This window comes from Chelonia mydas, chromosome 1, assembly GCF_015237465.2.
Source record: "Chelonia mydas isolate rCheMyd1 chromosome 1, rCheMyd1.pri.v2, whole genome shotgun sequence".
NCBI classification, from domain to species: Eukaryota; Metazoa; Chordata; order Testudines; family Cheloniidae; genus Chelonia; species Chelonia mydas.
The window spans coordinates 180,920,627-180,939,285 of record NC_057849.1 but is presented as its reverse complement, the minus strand read 5'-3'; the positions used below and the strand labels follow the sequence as shown (position 1 = coordinate 180,939,285).

Below are 18,659 nucleotides of genomic sequence, written 5' to 3'. Positions count from 1 at the left end.
TACTCCAACAGGCTCCCATGTGGCAGGGGGAGGGCAGGAGATATAGAACCAGCTACACCAGGTTCGCACCACTTGAGGATTCCCCTGTCAGATGAAATTCTCAGCCTCCCCTTTAGTGCAGCTCTTCAGTTACTTTGCATGACATCACCATCCAAAGCAGATGCAAGAGGGCCCAAAGATTCAGCCCATTGAGATTAAAGCATGTCTAATACACTAATATGAAAAAGATCTGTTGAAAAAAATCCAGTATAGATGGGTGGGCTTTGGAGTCAGATTCCACCTAGAAATTTATGTGCACAGCTCCCATTAAAGTCACTGAAAATTATTCACATCTCAGGGAGGAATTTGGACCTTTGACACAATTCCTTTTTTTCTTTGGGAGCCAAACATTTTCAGTGGTAATAGAGAATATTATAGCCAGGATAAATATAATGCAGTTGGGCACTAAAATGAGTAACAGTCCCTGCTCAGTTTGCTGAAGGTTGGCAGATGTGACAGTTTCTTGTGGCTTGAAGAAAGAAAGCTATTTACTGCAAGTAGCACTGCAGCCTTGCTTGTATCTCAAAAAGCAACCACCCTATAAAGGGGATTGATATTCATATGTGGGCAAGATCATCAGATGGTATATATCAACATAGGTGCCACGATACATCGAGCCCACAGTCTGTCTGTAGTTTGGATGTTTTGTTGTCTTTGGAATTAAGTGTAAATAATATTTCATTAGCTTCTCTGTATGTCATATGCTTCACTATTAAAGGTGCTAAATTCCTGCCAGTCTCTGTCTGCAGGTTTTTGTCATTTCTAATTTTAAAAAGAATAAATAAAATTACTTGCCTTTCCATGAAGGACCTTTTTAACTGAACTAAATTTTATAATACCAGAATATACAAATGCACATGAAAGTAATTTCAGTTTGCAGTAATCATAAATTGTTACCATCTGATGGCTGTTTGGCCTATGCAGAATTAGCTGTTTGGTCTCTAGCCATTTTGCAATGGACTCATGTTTACATCACAACAGGCACTAATGGGCCTCCTTATTGGTAATCTCAGCAAAGAGACAAAGGATTGAATGGAGACAGAAATGAGCTACCCTCTCACTTACAGGGTTTGATCCAGTGCCCATGGAATTCAATGGAAAGGCTCCTGTTGATTACACTGTATTGGATCATTTCCATAGTCCCTTGAGGTGAGGGTTGACAGACTGTAGTGAGCATTTTAGGGAAGCTTCCATCACCAATGCCTATGATGTATCTCTTTTGTGGATTAACAGAAGACTTTGATTCATCAATCCCAAGCATTAAATTCAGTGAATGTTTGCATAGGTACTTATATCCCCTCTTCCTCCGTTGTAATAGTACCAGAGTGCCTCACAAATGTTAATGAATTCATTTTTTTCCCCCAACAATCCTGTGAGGTAGAGAAACATTCCTAAAATGGAGAACTGAGATATGAAGAAATTAACCTATAGCTTGCATACGGACATAGGGAAAGTTTATAGTGGAGGTAGGATTTGAACCTGGATCTGTCTGGGTCCTGGTGCAGTGCCTTAATCACAAAATCATACTTCCCCACTCTATAATGGAATTTGATTGGTGTTAGGTGCCTAGGCACCCTTGAAAATCCCACTGGGTGCTTAGTTGCATCTTTAGGTGAAGAAGAAGAAGAAGAAGAAGAAGAGAGCATTTTTCAATGAAAAAAAACAAACAAAAAACTTCAACCAGCTCTAACTGTGGCTAATTTTTTTTTCCTTTGGGCATCAACCAGAGATGTTCAACTTCATATCCCCTCCTGAAACTTCTTATGAGATGCAGTTGCCACAGAATGACTGCTGCATTCCACTCCAGAGGTGACAGTACTTCAGTGATGGGTGCATGAGCTCGATGTATGTACCTGGTGGGCAAAGTGCTTTGGGTTCCTTTTGGGATAAAAGGCACTATGTAAATGAAAAGTGGTGGTGTGAATTTATTTGATCCTCTATTTCCCTTCTCTTCTTTTATGTAAGGACAGTTATCCTTTCCTTGTTTTCATTTTCTTCTGACATTGCATTTATTCTGATCTGCTCTCCTCATTTACTGAAAATGAAGAATGCTTTAAAATAACTGCTTGATTACATTTTTTACTCAGAGTATAAAACTGTTGGTGTCATCGCTGATTATTAAGTATTTATAGAATGCCAGTGGAAAGCTGAACCCAAGGAAGAGGTGGGGAAAAGATGCTTGCTGGTTGGTGTTGTGTTTAATTTCTGTAGAATTGTTATGGTACTGTGCTATATCTCCCCAGGAAGATAGTTGCAATGAGACAAATACTATTTAATTATATATGAAATATATTAAAATATTTGAAATATTAGTAACTACCTTCAAACAGTTATTTAGACACCTAAATAAGTGGTCTTGTCCTTAGAAATGCTAAGCACCCACACCTCCCAGTGGGAGAGACTCTTTTCAAAGCCTCTTGTGAGGGACTTTGTCAAAGACTTTTGGAAAGTCCAAACAAACTATGCCAACTGTTTCTCATTTTTCTGCTATTTTCTTGTAGCCATCAAAGAATTGCAGTAGATGAAAGACCTGATTTACCTTTATGGAAGCTGTGCAGATTTGTCCTATCACATTGCTTTATAATGTTTAAATGTTGTTTCAACCAGTTTATCTGGTACCGAAGCAGGGATTTCAGGTTTGTGTTTCCTAGGGTTGCCCTTAGCTGACTTTAATGAAGTTACACTGGGAATGAATCTGCCCTGATGAATTTAGAAAACTAGAAGGTAGGATAAAGATCAATCAACATCACTGATGGGTTGTCATTTAAATCCTTTTCTATGTTAAAGAAGTTAATACTGGTGTAAAACCAGTGCATATCCCCATGCTACAGATTTGATACACTGTATCATGGCTAAATTATTTTCATTAATGGTTTGATGCTGCTGATTTGACATGATTCATCATGTCAAACATCTGCCTGCTAATGGTTCCATTCTGCTATTTGACAGGAGGCATCATGTCACTGTTTTTCACCTTAAAAGAACCTCATGGAACTGAAATGATTCGGTCAAAAACAATATGGAATATGCAATAACTGAATATTTGAGCATTTTGGCATCTTGAAAAATAGTACATGTGTTTTACTTTCTTCTATAAGCCTCCTGCATGCACTACATTTAGAAATCACTAAATTACTGTACTATGCTAAAATATATCTTCCCTTGGTATAGTAAATTATATCATTTTTTATTTTGGTCCAGTTCTGCTTTGAGAACCAGAATATCTTCTTCACAAACCTAGCAATCTATAGACACTGTATAAACACCACCATCCTCCTTAAGATTTAATGTAGATAAGTACTGTTCGCTCTCACTTTATCTGAAAGGTGAGGAGCTGCATTCTGCCTTAGCTGAAGCTTCTGATTAGTCTTCAAGGTTAGCACTCAGCAGAGCCCCTTTAATGAGATGTAGAAATTGTGAAAACTACTGTGGAGGGGGGGAAATTAAGTTTTATGACCAACAAATGAACTATTTAAAAATATATAACTCCCTCGAGTCTGTAGGTCACTCCTGTCCAAAATAAAAGTCAAATCTAATTTGAGAAAATTTCCATATCTGTGAACCAGAATCTGAGTATGGTGACCCCAGTCCTGCAAACACTTTTATGCACCTTCTAACCTTTGTCCATGTTAATAGTCCCATTGCAGTCAAGTGATAAGAACTGAATGGGACTACTCACATGCATAAATGTAAGCACATATGTAAGTGTTTGCAGCATCTGGGACGTTATCATTAGCAGGCACAGCAAAGAACAATAACTCAGTGCATCTCAGTCACTCCTTACCTTGTTCTCTGTCTGGCAGATACATCTATGGCCTGACAACTCCTGTTCAGTTGGTGGGAGTCTCACTCATTCTAGATTCATTTTCAGGCAGTTTAAAGAGTTTCTCCTTCTAGGCGCGAAGGATTTGAGAGTGTTATATTGAGACATTTTTAAAAAATCAAACCCCTGCCCCCCCAACATCGCTCACTATAAATTATTCCAATGCTTCTGGAGGAGCCTTGGTATACATGACTATGAAACTAAAAGAAACCCTTCAAAGTAGCCCCTCTTCTGCCCCCCTCCTCCCAACCAAAGAATAACAAGTGCAATTAGAAGAAAGGTTCACGTAAAAAGAAAATGCAGTAAAACAACTAATCTACAATGAAACCTAGACTAAGGGACACATTCATCTGGCTACCTTATGCCTCACACTACTTTAAAGTGTTCTAAAGGCTTCTAGTGCAATTTAGCTTCACTTATGTAAAGATCCCGTGTCCCACTTCTACTAGGTAACCAATTTTTGATGGACCACCAAGGTGGTGAATTATGAGGTCTCTCTTCACTTGTGCAGAGAGAGAAGCAATGCTCTCATCTGAACTGGCTGCCAGTGGGACCAGAGGGAAATGAGCTCATTGCAGGATGGAGCCCAAACTTTTCAGGGGAGGCACGGTAAAAATACTTTGCTAAGATACTCCATCTTTGAACCTCCCTTTAAGAAATCACGTTCAGGCCAAAGGCAGACAGCACCTGACTACCGAGGTGTAGCCCCACTGCTAGGGTCTCTCTGCAGACAGCGGGCAAGACTCCTGTCAGCTAGCTCCAGTCCTCCTCCAGGTGCCACTGCCATCCTCTGGTGGGGTCTCTTAGGCTTCAGCGGCTCCAAAAGTACCCCGCATCTCACAGGACCACAAAGTGAAGAGGGGGCCGGCCACCCTTTCCGAGGACACGCCCCCTTTCTGGTCCACTCAGCTTCCGGCCCCGCTGTCCAGAAGCAAACTTGGATCCAACCCGGAGGCAGCGGGGCGGAGTTTCGGGACTTTGGTTCCTTCTCCCCCTCCTGCGCTGGGCGCTGGCCATTGGCAGACCCCGGGGCTGCTCATTGTGTGTATGGTAATAAGCGGCTGCGGCACTGTGCCCCGCTCCGGCTCCCCGGGGCTGCGCCGCTGCTGCCATCGCCGGTATGCGCCCAGCGCCGCCGCTGCCCCAGCTGCCCCGCCGCCGGGCTCCTGTATAAGGGTCGGAGCGGGACCCAGGGGGCGGCTGAAGATGAGGGCTCCGCCGCCTCCGTCCTCTCTGCAGAGCTCCGCGCTTCTGGCCGGCCGCCTGCCCGGGGAGAGCCCAGCCCAGCGCCCAGCAGCAGCCGCGGCAGGGGGCCGCGCAGGGCGGCGGCGCAGGGAGTAGCTGCAGCGCGCCGGCGGCTCCCCGGCCCCCGCGGCCGCTGCCATGAGCTGCTCCGACGTGGTGCTGCACCATTCCCCGGCGGCGTGCGGGGCGCCCCAGTATTTGCCAAGCCCGGTGGCGGCAGCCGCGTATTGCCCCCTTCCTGCGCCCAGCCAGCAGGTGAGCCGCCGCTCTCCGCGGGGGCTCGGGCCGAGCGAAGCGGGGAGGAGCGCTCGCCCGGGCGTGGGTCGGGAGGGGCAGCGTGGGACTCCCTCGGGCCAGAGGAGCCGGAGCCGGGGCGCTGCGGGATCTCCCCGTCGGAGCGGGGGGGAATCCAGCCAAAGGGGGCACCGTCTGGGCGCGCGCTGTCAGTGCGCCTCGCTCGGGGACTTCCCTGCGGAGCCCCACCTGCCTGGAGGGGCCGAGGCAGAGCGGCGCGCCTGCAGCTGTGTGTGTGGACCATGCAGCCGGGCTGTCTCGGTGCACGGGGTGCTGGTGCGTGGGGGGAGTCTCCCTGCACCGCCTGTGCCTGTGTCCTGGCCGGGGCTGGTCGGCTCGTGAGTGGCACCGCCGCGTAGCTGCCGGGCTGTTCTCTGCGGTCCGCTGCGCCCCCGCTCCCGGTGTTATTCCTCTGGCGCGGGGGCACCGTGCAAAGGACCAGGGAGCGCGGCTGGGCTGGGCTGACTCTGGGATGGGTGCTGCGAGATGAGCGAGCGGGGTCTGCCATCCCCGCGGCGGGCAGCTCTCCAAGCCCCGGGGGCTGGCAGTGGGGGGCGCTTCCCCACCTCCTGCTGTCAGCTCACTGAGGGGAAGTTGCCAACCTGCGATGACAACCAGGAGGGAGGAAGCGGCAGGCGCCAGGCTCCTGGGGTGAGTTTCCCTCGGATCCCGGGGCTTGGGCTTGGGCTGAGTCCGAGGGGACGGAGGCAGGGCGTGTCGGTTGCCTCCGGAGACCCTCGGAACCGAGACCTTGTGCTGAGAGTGGACACATCGGGGCAATCTGGAAAGGAAAGGGACTCGCTCCGGGTTGGTGAGAGAATCTCCGCAGGCTGCCCTGGCTTTGAGAGCAGGAGTGAGTTAGCTGGCAGGTTTTCACCAGTCCCGGGGAATGTACTTGGCACTCATAGATATCAACGTGTGACATATACATGACAAGCAAGCGGAGACGTTTAAGTCTCTCTTCAGAATATCTCGGCTGTAACATTGAGGGGAGGGGAGGTGAAGTAGGTGCTTAATTTGTAATGAAAGAGGTGCCTGGGCTCAAGCTAAACACATTTCTTTTTTTTACTTTCATAATTGAGGGGGCAAGCCCAGAGGTGTCGGGGCTCAGCCCTGGCAAATCCTGACAAAAATTCAGCCCTGGGCAGGTGTGTTTCAAAGAGACATCTTTTAGGAACTAGTGAGGCGGGTTTTTTTAAGCCTAGAAAGTTATGTCTCATTTTAAAGGTGGGAGGAAGCCAATCTTTGCCCCCTGTTCTCGTTTCCAGGCACACCCTAGTAAGCCCCGTCCCACATAAGGTCTGCTGCTTTAAATAGAGTATTTTGTGTTTTAATGTTAATGGCTACTTGTATTTGATAGTTGTCAAATCTACCCTGTGATTACAAAAATCACTATCTCTACTGGGGCACCTGATGCAGATACATAGCTGAAGATGTTTTAGGGATAGGACAGACTACTTCATATGAAGCCTCCTGTTTTCTGGATCTGTATTTTGCTTACAAAAAGGGATGTAATTTTATGCCCACCTAGCTTTACTTTCCAATGCAGCTTTCAACTGGTGTAGCTGTTAAAGTCCATAAAATGTTAGTGGGGACAAGGGGAATTTTTGAACAAAACCTTGCTCTTTTGGAATATCAGCTAATTTTACACTTGAACTTGGTGATCTGAATCAGGAAATTCTTATCAGGCTGACAGCATTTTTAGACTATGCAGTGCGTGGGTGAAGTGGGACTAATATTGACTTGGCCCTAACGTAGTCATCTGAGAATACATTTTTTGGTTGTTGCTGCATTCCATAAGGTTTTATCATTATTATCCATGAAGATTGTTTTCTCCATACATGGGAAGTGACCCCTAATATCAACTTGCCTGGGAGACACAAATATGGACAAAAACATTAAAATTCCTACTGAATGTTATTGTTTCCTTTTTATTGTTGTGTGTGTGTGAGAGAGTTTTTGCAGAAATTATACGAAAGCTGACTTTTCCAGGTTGCTCATGTTGTTCATGGGCAATAGGAAAGTTTGGTGTTTTCATCCATTGCAACATGCTTTCAAATTGATTTTTCAAATCTAGGTCAGAGCTTGCAGAATGGAAGGATCTAACTTGTCTGGGAATTGTAGTTTTAAAATTTTTTCTTGGTGTCTGTAAGCGTACTTGTTAACTTTAAAAATATGTACTGAAAATAAAAATGCTCCATTTGACTGGAAGATCTAAAAGCATAAAATTAGGGTTGAAAATGAGGTTTTAGGTTTTGTCTGATTTGGTTACATTGTTCTTAGGCTTTTGGTATAATGTGCACAGTACTTTTTGTAAGGAAATACATTAAACAGTCATTAGCCTTAACTAAACTACAGTTTGATGTGGCTGTTCCTGCTGCTTCACACTTTAGATTGTGATTGTCTTCAAATGATAGAGAGAAAAATTAGCTTGCATTATGCATTTAAGGATATCAGAGGTTTTAAATATGAATATGATGTTTACTCATCCACTATAAGTTCCACCAAGTATAAAATGTCCCAGAAGCACCACAATGAAAGCTTAGTTGCTAGTAATCTTATTTTATTAATAAAGAGAATTGTTGTTGGGTCAACTTTTTTTACTGCTTTAACAATAAAAGGAATGGTGTTAAATATACAAGATGAGAGAACGTAGAGTTGAACCAATACAATTTATGGGTTACTGCAAATAAAAAAAATGCTGTTTATTACAAAAGTTGTATCAATTATTTGTTTTTAATCAGTTCATCCCATTAAATAGTTCACACTTACTTCTGTTGGAATAAGAGGGTTCCTTATGAACTGTTGAAATTCAGGCAGTAGGACTAGAAAGTAGAGCAGTTCTATAGCTCACTGAACCAGGAATTTTGGACGTTCTAACAGCTGTGAAGTTTGGAGCAGTTTATAAATTTACGTTGTTGTGCCCTGAAATCCAACACTTAAAAATAAAACACAAAAACTATATAGTAGGTTTCTCTTCCATCTGTGCAATCACAGTGGACGAAATTGTTGTTCAGACAGTATTCCATACTGCACAAAACAGACAGGTTTCTTCAAAATCAGATTGCCAGGGATATTCACCCAATCAAGCAATTTGATTGCCTGACACTCCCTAATGCTTTATAAATGTAACTATCACTGGGATTTTATTCCTCTTTTTGTGATCATCTTGTAATGCTCGTCTAAGTGCTTGGTAAAGATAAGAAATATTTTAAAGAATTTTCTTCTTTACCAGAATTAAGAATATTTTTTTTGAAAAGTGCATTAATGGGACATCTTAAAGACAAAACTCTGTATCAGAGCTAATGAGGTGGAGGGAGCTCATCCTTGACATTTCCAAGAACTCGACCTACTTTTTCCAATGTCATTACACAACTGTTGTTGTGTTTTGTACTCAATTTGAAAAAAAATCAATTTTATGATAAAGAAGACTAATCTGTAGTGGATTCCTTTTGGCCTTGGAGTTTCAGATTCTTTGCAGGGATTTGGTGGTGTGTTCCTTTTGCTGAAGTTTAGGCATCTTGAAGGAATTTTTGGGGGAATAAAATCTGTGTTGCATACAAAAGTTTCTATACTTGTTTTTGCTATCTGGGTTGCATCTTTTAATAGATCTAGCTAGTTCCTCAGCAAGAGGAACTAATCTGTTTTACACAAGATGAAGATCTAACCCATAATAACTATTTGGAAAGATAATCCTCACTTATTTTTATTGATATTGTATAGGTGTGTTGGCAAGTGTGCTTTTGGCATGCAACTAACTGTTGTCACATCAGCCCTATTAGCTGTGAAAGGATTTTGAAGGTAATTTTTAAAAAAGGGGGCAAGAATGCAATGGCATCGTCTTTTATAGTAATCACATGATTCAGAATTATGGAATATCAAGTACTTGTTGCATGCAGAAGTGAAGTCTTGGGTAAATTTTTTTTTTTTTTAAAGTAAACGATTCATCACTCCTTTAAGAGTAATCCTTCTGCCCCTTTATTTCTATATCTGAAATTCTGCATGACCTAAAATCAATGCAGAATTTCTGGAGCCTTGGCTTTTCACAATTCTGTAGCCAAAAAAATCCCTTGATTGCAAACTAATTTAGCATGGGATTTTAAAAAGAGTTTAATGGGATTAGAACCCAACAGCCATTAACATTCAGTGGGAGTTGGGTCCTAACACCCTTGGGTTTTATTTTTTAATTTTACCTAGATCTGTAGGAATGCTGAAGTCCAGGGCATCCGTCCAAGAAAATAGATGGGGTATGCATGTGTGCACATACGCACACACAAAGTGCCAGGTTGGACAAGTGAAAGTGAGGTGTGACCCTGGATTAAGCATCCGCTTGCATATTGAGTTTTCCTTTTTTCCTCTTGCCAAAGTACCAAAGAGTTGAAAAGTACACTGTACCTGTATATGTGTGATAGTGTTATATGAGGGATATACTGCTCCTATTGATGTGCAGTCAGGACCCATGCTTATAGAATTCCACAATATTCAAGATATTAAAATCTGTCTTCTCATTTTTATCAAAATGCTTCCTCAGGACCTGATTCAAGTCCAATGGGAGCCTTTCCATTAACTTCATTGGGCTTTTGATCAAGCCCATAAGGGTCATCTTTAAAAGCATCCGTCAAGTTCACATTATACATATAGTTGGCCAAATCCTGCCATAATTTACACCCAATGCAATCCCATTAACATCAGTATATATGGGCTGGCATGCTGTATTCCTGCTATTGTTGCTAGTAGGAGTTTCTTCCCAGGTCTACTCAGTATAAATAATTATACTTATCAAGTATATGCCCCCTCTTATTCTCATCCTCTGAATTGGTGGTTTCTTTCTCTTCCACTTGCTTTCCTCATCAGCTGAGATTGCCAACCAGGGTGACAATAGTTGAGTGGGCCATGACTGGTTTATTTGGGAACTGGAGTGATCTAAATTTTGTAGCCTCTCCATTTGACATGGGCCACCAACATATGGTCAGATGATACCTACTTCCATTCGTTCCATCTCAAACCAGATTTAAGATAGTGACCTAAAGAAGGGAGGCTCAGTATCCCATTCCCAATCTGCTGACCCACCCAATGTCCCTGTGGAAACTTTATTAACCCCAAGTATATATTGTTTAATTCAGGTATCTACATCTTTCCAGGGAAATAGTTTATTAAACTATATGGCCACCAGCCCAATACACTGTTTAACAAAGGGTCATTTTAACTGTGCCAGCCTCAGTTCCCTTTCCTCTGCACTGCGACTGATAATCCAAAGGTTCAGGTGAAAAAATTACACTAACTTTGTTGTGCCGAGCTATTCTGCATATGCTCCATCTCCTTACTTGTTCATTTGTAATTATAACAATTAGCGCTTTATATTTTCAAAGCACCCTGCAAATACTAACTTGTAGCCCAGAGCTGCATTAAGGAATCTAGCTAGTTAGCTAGCGTCTGATTATTTAAGAATGTCCTCTTTTTCCCTTTTTTGTTAAATGCTTTATAATTTATGTACAGGAGCCTCTTTTACACAGAGTTGTGCCACAGTTTGCTACTAAAATTCCTTTTTGGTGGCTTCTACTAGAATGACAGGCTTTTTCTTTCGAGGGGGTTATGTGCTGTTTTCTCAGCCTTCTTGCACAAGATTTTCTATCCATTTACACCAATAGAAAGTTTAGCGATTTCAGTTTGATTTCTTGATCAGTGTATATATTTATCCAAAACTCTGAATGCTCATCCAACCTGAACCTTCATATTTTTTATGGCTCACTTGTCCCTAATGATTTGCTATAGACTTTTTTTTTTTAACTAGGCATAGTAGGATCTAAAAATCAAGAACCCTATTTTTTCTCCCTGTAGGACGGGCCTGCTTGTGAACAGATGTCAAAAATAAAGGTGGCTGTACTTGTCCAAAGATCCAATGGCATATGAATGATTTGACCCACTACCTTAAATGCCATGCTGGATTCCTTATCTATGACCTAATCTTAATAGAAGGCTGCTGCAGAGACTGAATTCCCTTATTGGCCACCCTTGTCCTGTGTGCTAAACTGAGCTTTAATTCTGCCTTCTGGCACATGTAGAGACATAGGTTTCCAGAGACTATAAAACTTCAAAACAGATAGGAAGGCTTACAAGCTAGAGGTGGTAGGGAAATGGAAAGGAGGATGTCATGACTAGTACATGAGCATATCGGAAATCTGCACATAATTGGAAAGTGTGTTGTGTGGGATGGGATCTGATACATATTACTCCACATACAATGCCATGCTTTTGGCTCTATCTAAAAGAGAAGACTAGCAGTCTTAGACTTTACTGATGATATTGTGCAATCTGCAGCTGCTTAAATACGTGGCAGAACTGATGGTATGACAAATGTGCAAGTGAAACTGGGTTAGCACAGACTGTGGTTACGTTATCAGCAGCTTAACCAACACAAGCAAAAATATGGGTAGGCAAACTCAGGCAATGGTCAAGAATCTTGCATATATTTCAAATAGCACTGATGCAAATATAAATGCTCACGAAGAGATCACTACTCACATCCAAAGAAGCAGCTCACCAGTAATCTGGCAGGTAGAGAAGTTTGAAGGGGGAGAGAACAATTTGATTTCTGTTAAAGGAAATGCCCTCTGAGAAGGGAGATATTATGTCACCATTAAGTGATCTCATTAGAGCTTCTTATTCAATAGTATGCTGTATTTAGTGAAGAGAGGATTGACTGTAACTTGCATTTTGATTGTCAGAGCTTTCCACTTGTGGCATAAAATTGCATATGTCTTTTAAAAAAAAAAAAAGCAACCTGTTCAATAGTCTTTTCATAATGGTAAACAGAATCATTCATAGATCCTGAAAATTTTATTTTAACATAGAGCTCTTATTCTTATCTGTGCAAGAATCATCAATTGTGACTGTCAATCATTTCACATTAATCTGTGCCCAAAAGCTTACACTTGTCAATAATCGGCACTACTGACTTAAAAAGAGAGGAAAAATACCAAAGATTCAGTGTTTGCTAAAACCAATCAGACAACCGCTTAGAATAACTTGTAATAGTTCCTCTCATGGACTAGAGGGGGTTGGGGAGAAAGGAAGATTGAAATGGAAAATAAATCAGATTCTTTGACTGTGGTAAGCAGAACATTCCTGCACAAAGAAGCAACTCGGGAGATAAGTTTTAATTTCCTGAACTCCAGTCTCTTTATAGGAACATTGAAAGACTTCCTTCCTGATAACTAAGTCAACCCAGAGGCTATATTAAACAGTGTATGTCTACATAGAATCATAGAATATCAGAGTTGGGAGGGACCTCAGGAGGTCATCTAGTCCAACCCCCTGCTCAAAGCAGGACCAATCCCCAATTAAATCATCCCAGCCAGGGCTTTGTCAAGCCTGACCTTAATTGTGTGCATGCACATGTATTCGTACATTTGCAGTGTAAATAAATGTGGTATATCCATGATATATATCAACTTCTACAGTGCTCTATACATACTTTATTAAGGTCTGGCATATAGCCTAGGGCAGGGGTAGTCAATTATTTTTTGTCAAAGTCCAAATTTCTTGGTCAAGGTATAGTCAAAGTCCAGACTCCAGAGAAAATAATAATTAAAAAAAAAACCATAGTGATAATAATAAGTAAATAAAAAGATTTCAGGGTCCGTTCAAAAGTATCTGGTGGTCTGGATTTGGCCTGCAGTCTCCCTCTTGACTACTCCTGGCCTAGGGTCTGATATAGACCCTAATATATCAATATCTGTTAGATATCTATAAAACTTTCTCTCTTGGTTTAAAACAAACAACAATAAAAACTCGCACACTTCTGGCCTGGTTTTTAATGAGAACTGGAGTTCCTCTGCACTTCTAGAGTATGTGTAATGTTATGGCACTCTCACATATATGAAGTACAAGATATGTACTATATATTGTAAATTCTATAACCCCATATAGTGTATTAAGGCCTGATCCTTCAGTGCTTGCTTACACAAAAATATTAACTTCATTGGAAGTCTTTCCTGAGTAAGAATTGCAAGATCAGACATTAGGAGAACATCATTTTATGAAATTTCTTTCAGGGTTTTTATTTTAAAAAACATTAATAATATATATTATGTTGTCATCGCCCAAAACTCCTCCATTCAAAAAAATTGCCTGACATAATTTAATACACAGTTAGCTATGTTTTCACTTTTAAAGTAAAGCAGTTCACTTTTAAAGTGAAACCATTCAGAGTTTTGCTATTATCTTCTGCACATTTGTCTTTCCTCCCCCAGTTTGTGTGTATGTGGAAGGGGCTTGGTATGAAATGTGTGTTCCTCTAACCGTATGTCTAAATAAACAATATTCCACTAAGCAATTGCTCAGTGAGACTTGCTCTCTATTAGCTTGAATTGAATTTCCAAAAGTCATTTAGGATCATCTGAATGACAAATAAAATAAAGTGACCTATGGCTATTATATCTACCATAGAATTTTGTGTAACATCATCAGAATTTGAAAGATTACTTCATTGTTACAGTGTTCAGTTAACTAAAGTATTACCTTAATGATACAATCCAAGACTGGGTTCTGCAGTATGTTGACTCTCTAATAAAATTGTGGATGTCAAGCTTATAGGTTTGTTAGTTCCATTTGCAGTATTTGGGTTATGATGATTGTAGTGAATTGATTTAAATAAAATGCATTTTTTAGTAATCACTTAAGTAATACTTGTGTTTCTACTTTATTTCACAGTAATTAAACCCTGTCTTTTTAAATATCCCAAATGTAACTGATTCTGTAGTTTGCAGATTGCAGTAGAGCTTCCGATGATATAAAATATTAAAATCAATTTAGTATGCGGTTCTGCAGAAGGAAGTTCATAAACTATCTAGAAACCAAAATTTGCTATATAAATAATACATTTGTAGGAAAAGGTAATAGCCATAACCATGAGAAGATACTGATGGCGCTAAAATGTTGCCAAGCAGATCATAATAGATGGGTCAAGCTCTACTTTTTAAAAGAAGCTACTGAGTACTGGTGCATGTGCATTTCAGTCATGTCTGTGTTGCTGAATCTTGTCTGTTTGTAGAGTTGGTTGTTTAAATGGCTGGCTGGCTGCAAGCTGTTGCCACTGCAGCCTGTTGGTTGTGGTGAGTTTGCTTCCTGTGAAACCTGTTGTAAAGTGGAACATCTGAAAAATATGTTCCATGCCAAATTGATCTTCACACACATTTATCTTGACATTTGGTTTGATTTGAGGGAGCAAAGAGTTGGGAATAGTTGTTCACAGGCTTCTGACTTTTTTTGCTTGTTAAAGTTTCAATATTCATTGTTTGGGGGTTTGTCAATGTTTTTTTTTTTTTTTTTCTCCCAGAATTGTTTAATTATTTCTGACTTGACTGTTTTTGCTACCCCCCGCCCCTTTTTTTTTTTTTTTTACAAATTATTATGTAAAGAAAAATGCAACACAGGCTTGAGGGAGGGAGGAAAACAGGTTTTCTCTACTAGGGGTGGCAATACTTTGTGCTATGAAACTTCTCAAAGAAGGTCAGATTCTGCCATCTTTACTCATGTGTAGTAGTACCTCACTCTGTAAGTCGTCTGTGAATTGATCTCAGGGGCCAAAAGGCTTATGAACTCTTTCACTGTCAAACATTAAAACAGTGATACATAGGTTCAGGGTTTTTTCTACAGAGGTCCTGGTTTACTCGGTTTCTCGGCAAACACCCAAAGCATTCATTCTAAAGTTGAGAGTTGATTGATCAAACAACCCCGCACCCAAGAAATCAAAACAAACATTTATATTGAAACTGAAATTGAATGATTACACAAAAGAAACGTAACAAAAACGTATTAAAGTCTCTCTGCTTTTGGAGGGAAAATATAAGCATCTCTCATTTTCATTAACAACTTTCTTTGATGAAAAGGAAGCGTTAATTTTACTCTCAATCCTGATGTGTGAAAGAATATTCACTTCTGTTTTTAACAGTCAGACACAAGGTGGTAGAGAGACTAATGGGGGAAATACGGTTTTTGTTGATGTTTTTGAAACACTGGGAGGCTGGTCAGTTAGGAATGGATGCTTTAATCTTTCAGGTTGGCCAGGACACCTGTTGCTTGGACTCAGGCTCAGATGCCAGTCAGGGATGTCATCTGGTTGGGTCCTTTCTCCTCAGACAAGACAGGACTGGGCCATCTCATCTTGCTGTGATAGTTAGTGCATGCAGCATAGTTGATTTCAGGATTCAGTGAAAAGCTGAGAGATTGAGAGAGATCGTAGGAGGGAAAAAAACATTGGGGCAGAAAGTAACACAAAAGGGAAGGGAGAGAGAACAGGATCTCATGTACCTTTGCAGTGCTGACAACTCAGTCTCCTCACTGATGGACTGAGGACTGGATGTCATTATGATATGATGACTCTCAGGACTCAGAGGTGAAAAACAAAGTTTCTTGAATAAGAGCAAGGCCAGATCCCTTCTTCTTGGGAAGGAAATACTTCCATCTGGTCTTGGGGTGGAGGAAGGTTAGCTGAGATGAGTTGGGATGAGACAAGCTGGGAAGCAGAGTTGGGTCAAGATGAGCTGGGATGAGATGAGGTAGATTTTGCTTTCAAAGTGTCTCTTAAGAACCCCGTAAAGGGGAAAAGTGGGTGGCATAATTCACCCCCTCATTATTTTGTCCACCAATTAGAGCCACACCAATATTGGTCCATTAATTTCTGGACCCGTATCATCTTGTGTATTAAGTCCAACCTCAACAGAATTCTTGAATCCTATCATTAGGCCTTTTTTGTTTGGACTAATTTGGTTTCTCTGTCTAGTTTTCTTGCACTTAAAACAACTTGGCCTATTTTAACAACAAGCAACAAATATGATTGGGGGGTATGGAACAGCTTCCATATCAGGAGAGATTAATAAAACTTGGACTTTTCAGCTTGGAAAGGGAGGATAGGATAGAGGTATGTAAAATCATGACTGGTGTGGAGAAAGTAAATAAGGAAGTGTTGTTTACTCTTTCTCATAACCCAAGAACTTGGGGTCCCCAGATGAAATCAATAGGTAGCAGGTTTAAAACAAACAAAAGGAAGGATTTCTTCACACAATTCACAGTCAACCTGTGGAACTCTTTACCAGAGGATGTTGTGAAGGCTAAGACTATAATAGGGTTCAAAAGAGAACTAGATACATTTATGGAGGATAGGTCCATGAATGGCTATTAGCCAGGATGGGCAGGGATGGTTTCCCTAGCCTCTGTTTGTCAGAAGCTGGGAATGGGCGACAGGTGATGGATCACTTGATGGTTACCTGTTTTGTTTATTCCTTCTGAAGCAGTTGGCATTGGCCACTGGGCTAGATGGACCTTTGGTCTGACCCAGTATGGCTGTTCTTATTTTCCACAGTTATTTCCCAAGCAGGGAAAATGTTACAGGTTATTTTGACATCTTATGAACTTTCACTTACTTTTCATAGTTGAACTCACAAAGTGAATTTGTAGGCCCAGTTAACAGAATATAATCCATCTCCTTTATGAACCATTTCTTCCCATAATTGGAAGTTTGCTCATAAACTCAGTTATAAACAAAACAAAATAAAACTTTCAATTTTCTTAACCGAGGGAAGTAGTGGGGGCAAAAGATCTATCTTGCTTTAAGATTAAACTCGATAAGTTTATGGAGGAGATGGTATGATGGGATAACATGGTTTTGGTAATTAAATATTCATGGTAAATAGGCCCAATGGCCTGTGATGGGTTTTAGATGGGGTAAGATCCAAGTTACCCGGGAAAGAATTTTCTGTAGTATCTGGCTGATGAATCTTGCCCATATGCTCAGGGTTTAGCTGATCGCCATATTTGGGGTCGGGAAGGAATTTTCCTCCAGGGCAGATTGGAAGGCCCTGGAGGTTTTTCGCCTTCCTCTGTAGCATGGGGCACGGGTCACTTGCTGGAGGATTCTCTGCTCCTTGAGGTCTTTAAACTACAATTTGAGGACTTCAATAGCACAGATATAGGTGTGAGGTTTTTTTTGTAGGAGTGGTGGGTGAAATTCTGTGGCCTGCGTTGTGCAGGAGGTCAGACTAGATGATCATAATGGTCCCTTCTGACCTAAATATCTATGAATCTATGAACATTACATGAACTTAAATTGGCTTGGCAGTACTTTATCAAATATGGAAAAATCATATTGGTACAACTATTTACATTTCTGTAGTGAAATCAGAATAAATCAGATATACTGCATACCTTCAGCTAAGGGTAGGAACCTTGGTCTTACATACATTAGGATAGTATAGTTTAACATGCACTGTTAAACTCATTTGTTATATTTTAAAAATCAAACACCACTGTGTTTCAGACACTTTTACATCTAGGGTTGTCTAAAATGCAAAAGCAAAACCTTAAAGCCAGGATGTAGCATACCCAAAATGTTTTGACACCTTATTAAGTTGTTGTTTGAAGGGTGATTTGAGGTTTAATTCACAACTAATTCAGTAGCAGACCTGAACTAAGCTGGCATTTTGTTAACGAGAAGGTTATTTCAGTAAAAGTCTGCATTAGCAACTTCAGCAGTTTAAAACACTTTATTTTTGCCACTTTTTGCTTCTTTTAAAAAAATTACTTTTTCATTAAACTGTTAAAATGATTACTAATTACAGAAACCATGAACTTTAAAACAAAACAAAAAAGAAACTATTTGTTTAAAGATTTTTTTTAAAATTAATAACTTTAAAACCATTGTCAACCCTTTTCCTTTTTTTCTTTTCTTTTCTTTTTTTTTAAAGCAAAATCATTAATGGTCTGCTTTCACTATTATCTCAAACAAGCCCAACACATTTAAGAATTTTAAAGCAAACTTAGATTTTAAACTTTGGTTAAAATTGCTTGTTTGCTAAGGTGCCAGCTTGTAAACCCTTAAAGACCCACATTGGGCACCAAAAATTGTGTATTAATTTAGATGTAATAAATGGGCCAAAACTGTTAGCATAATCCAGTCGCTGTCTTACATTAAACAGTGTTAAACAAGTTCCGGGGTTTGGGAGACAGAGACCTCAGCCTGCTTACTACTGTGGGAAACTCACCATTTTAACATTTTATTAAAGATACAGGAAAGAAGGAAAAACAGTTAAAACATTTGAAATGTAAAATTTTAAGTAAGTCTTTTCATTTTAACAACATCTTTTGTTCTCTCTTGCTTTAGATGAAGAGAGTTTTAGAAGGAAAAAGCTTGTTTGATAGTTTCTTAGATGATATCAAAGATGGTAATAACTGTCCTTTTTTTGGCAAAAGAGAAGAAGTT

At 40.6% G+C, this 18,659-nt stretch overlaps 1 protein-coding gene across 2 annotated transcripts in view; it reads left to right on the top strand.

Annotated features, from left to right (window-relative positions):
* Window positions 1–4,877: 4,877 nt before the first annotated feature.
* The window catches only part of VGLL3 (vestigial like family member 3), a 40,110-nt gene continuing 26,328 nt past the window's right edge, over window positions 4,878–18,659 (top strand). Inside the window, exon 1 of one of the 2 annotated variants that reach the window (XM_037906117.2) lies at window positions 4,878–5,362. In XM_037906117.2, the coding sequence (XP_037762045.1) occupies window positions 5,246–5,362 (117 nt within the window). In that variant the 5' untranslated portion in view covers window positions 4,878–5,245. The remainder of the gene's footprint in view (window positions 5,363–18,659) is intronic. The other variant, XR_006288005.1, reaches the window with a different exon arrangement.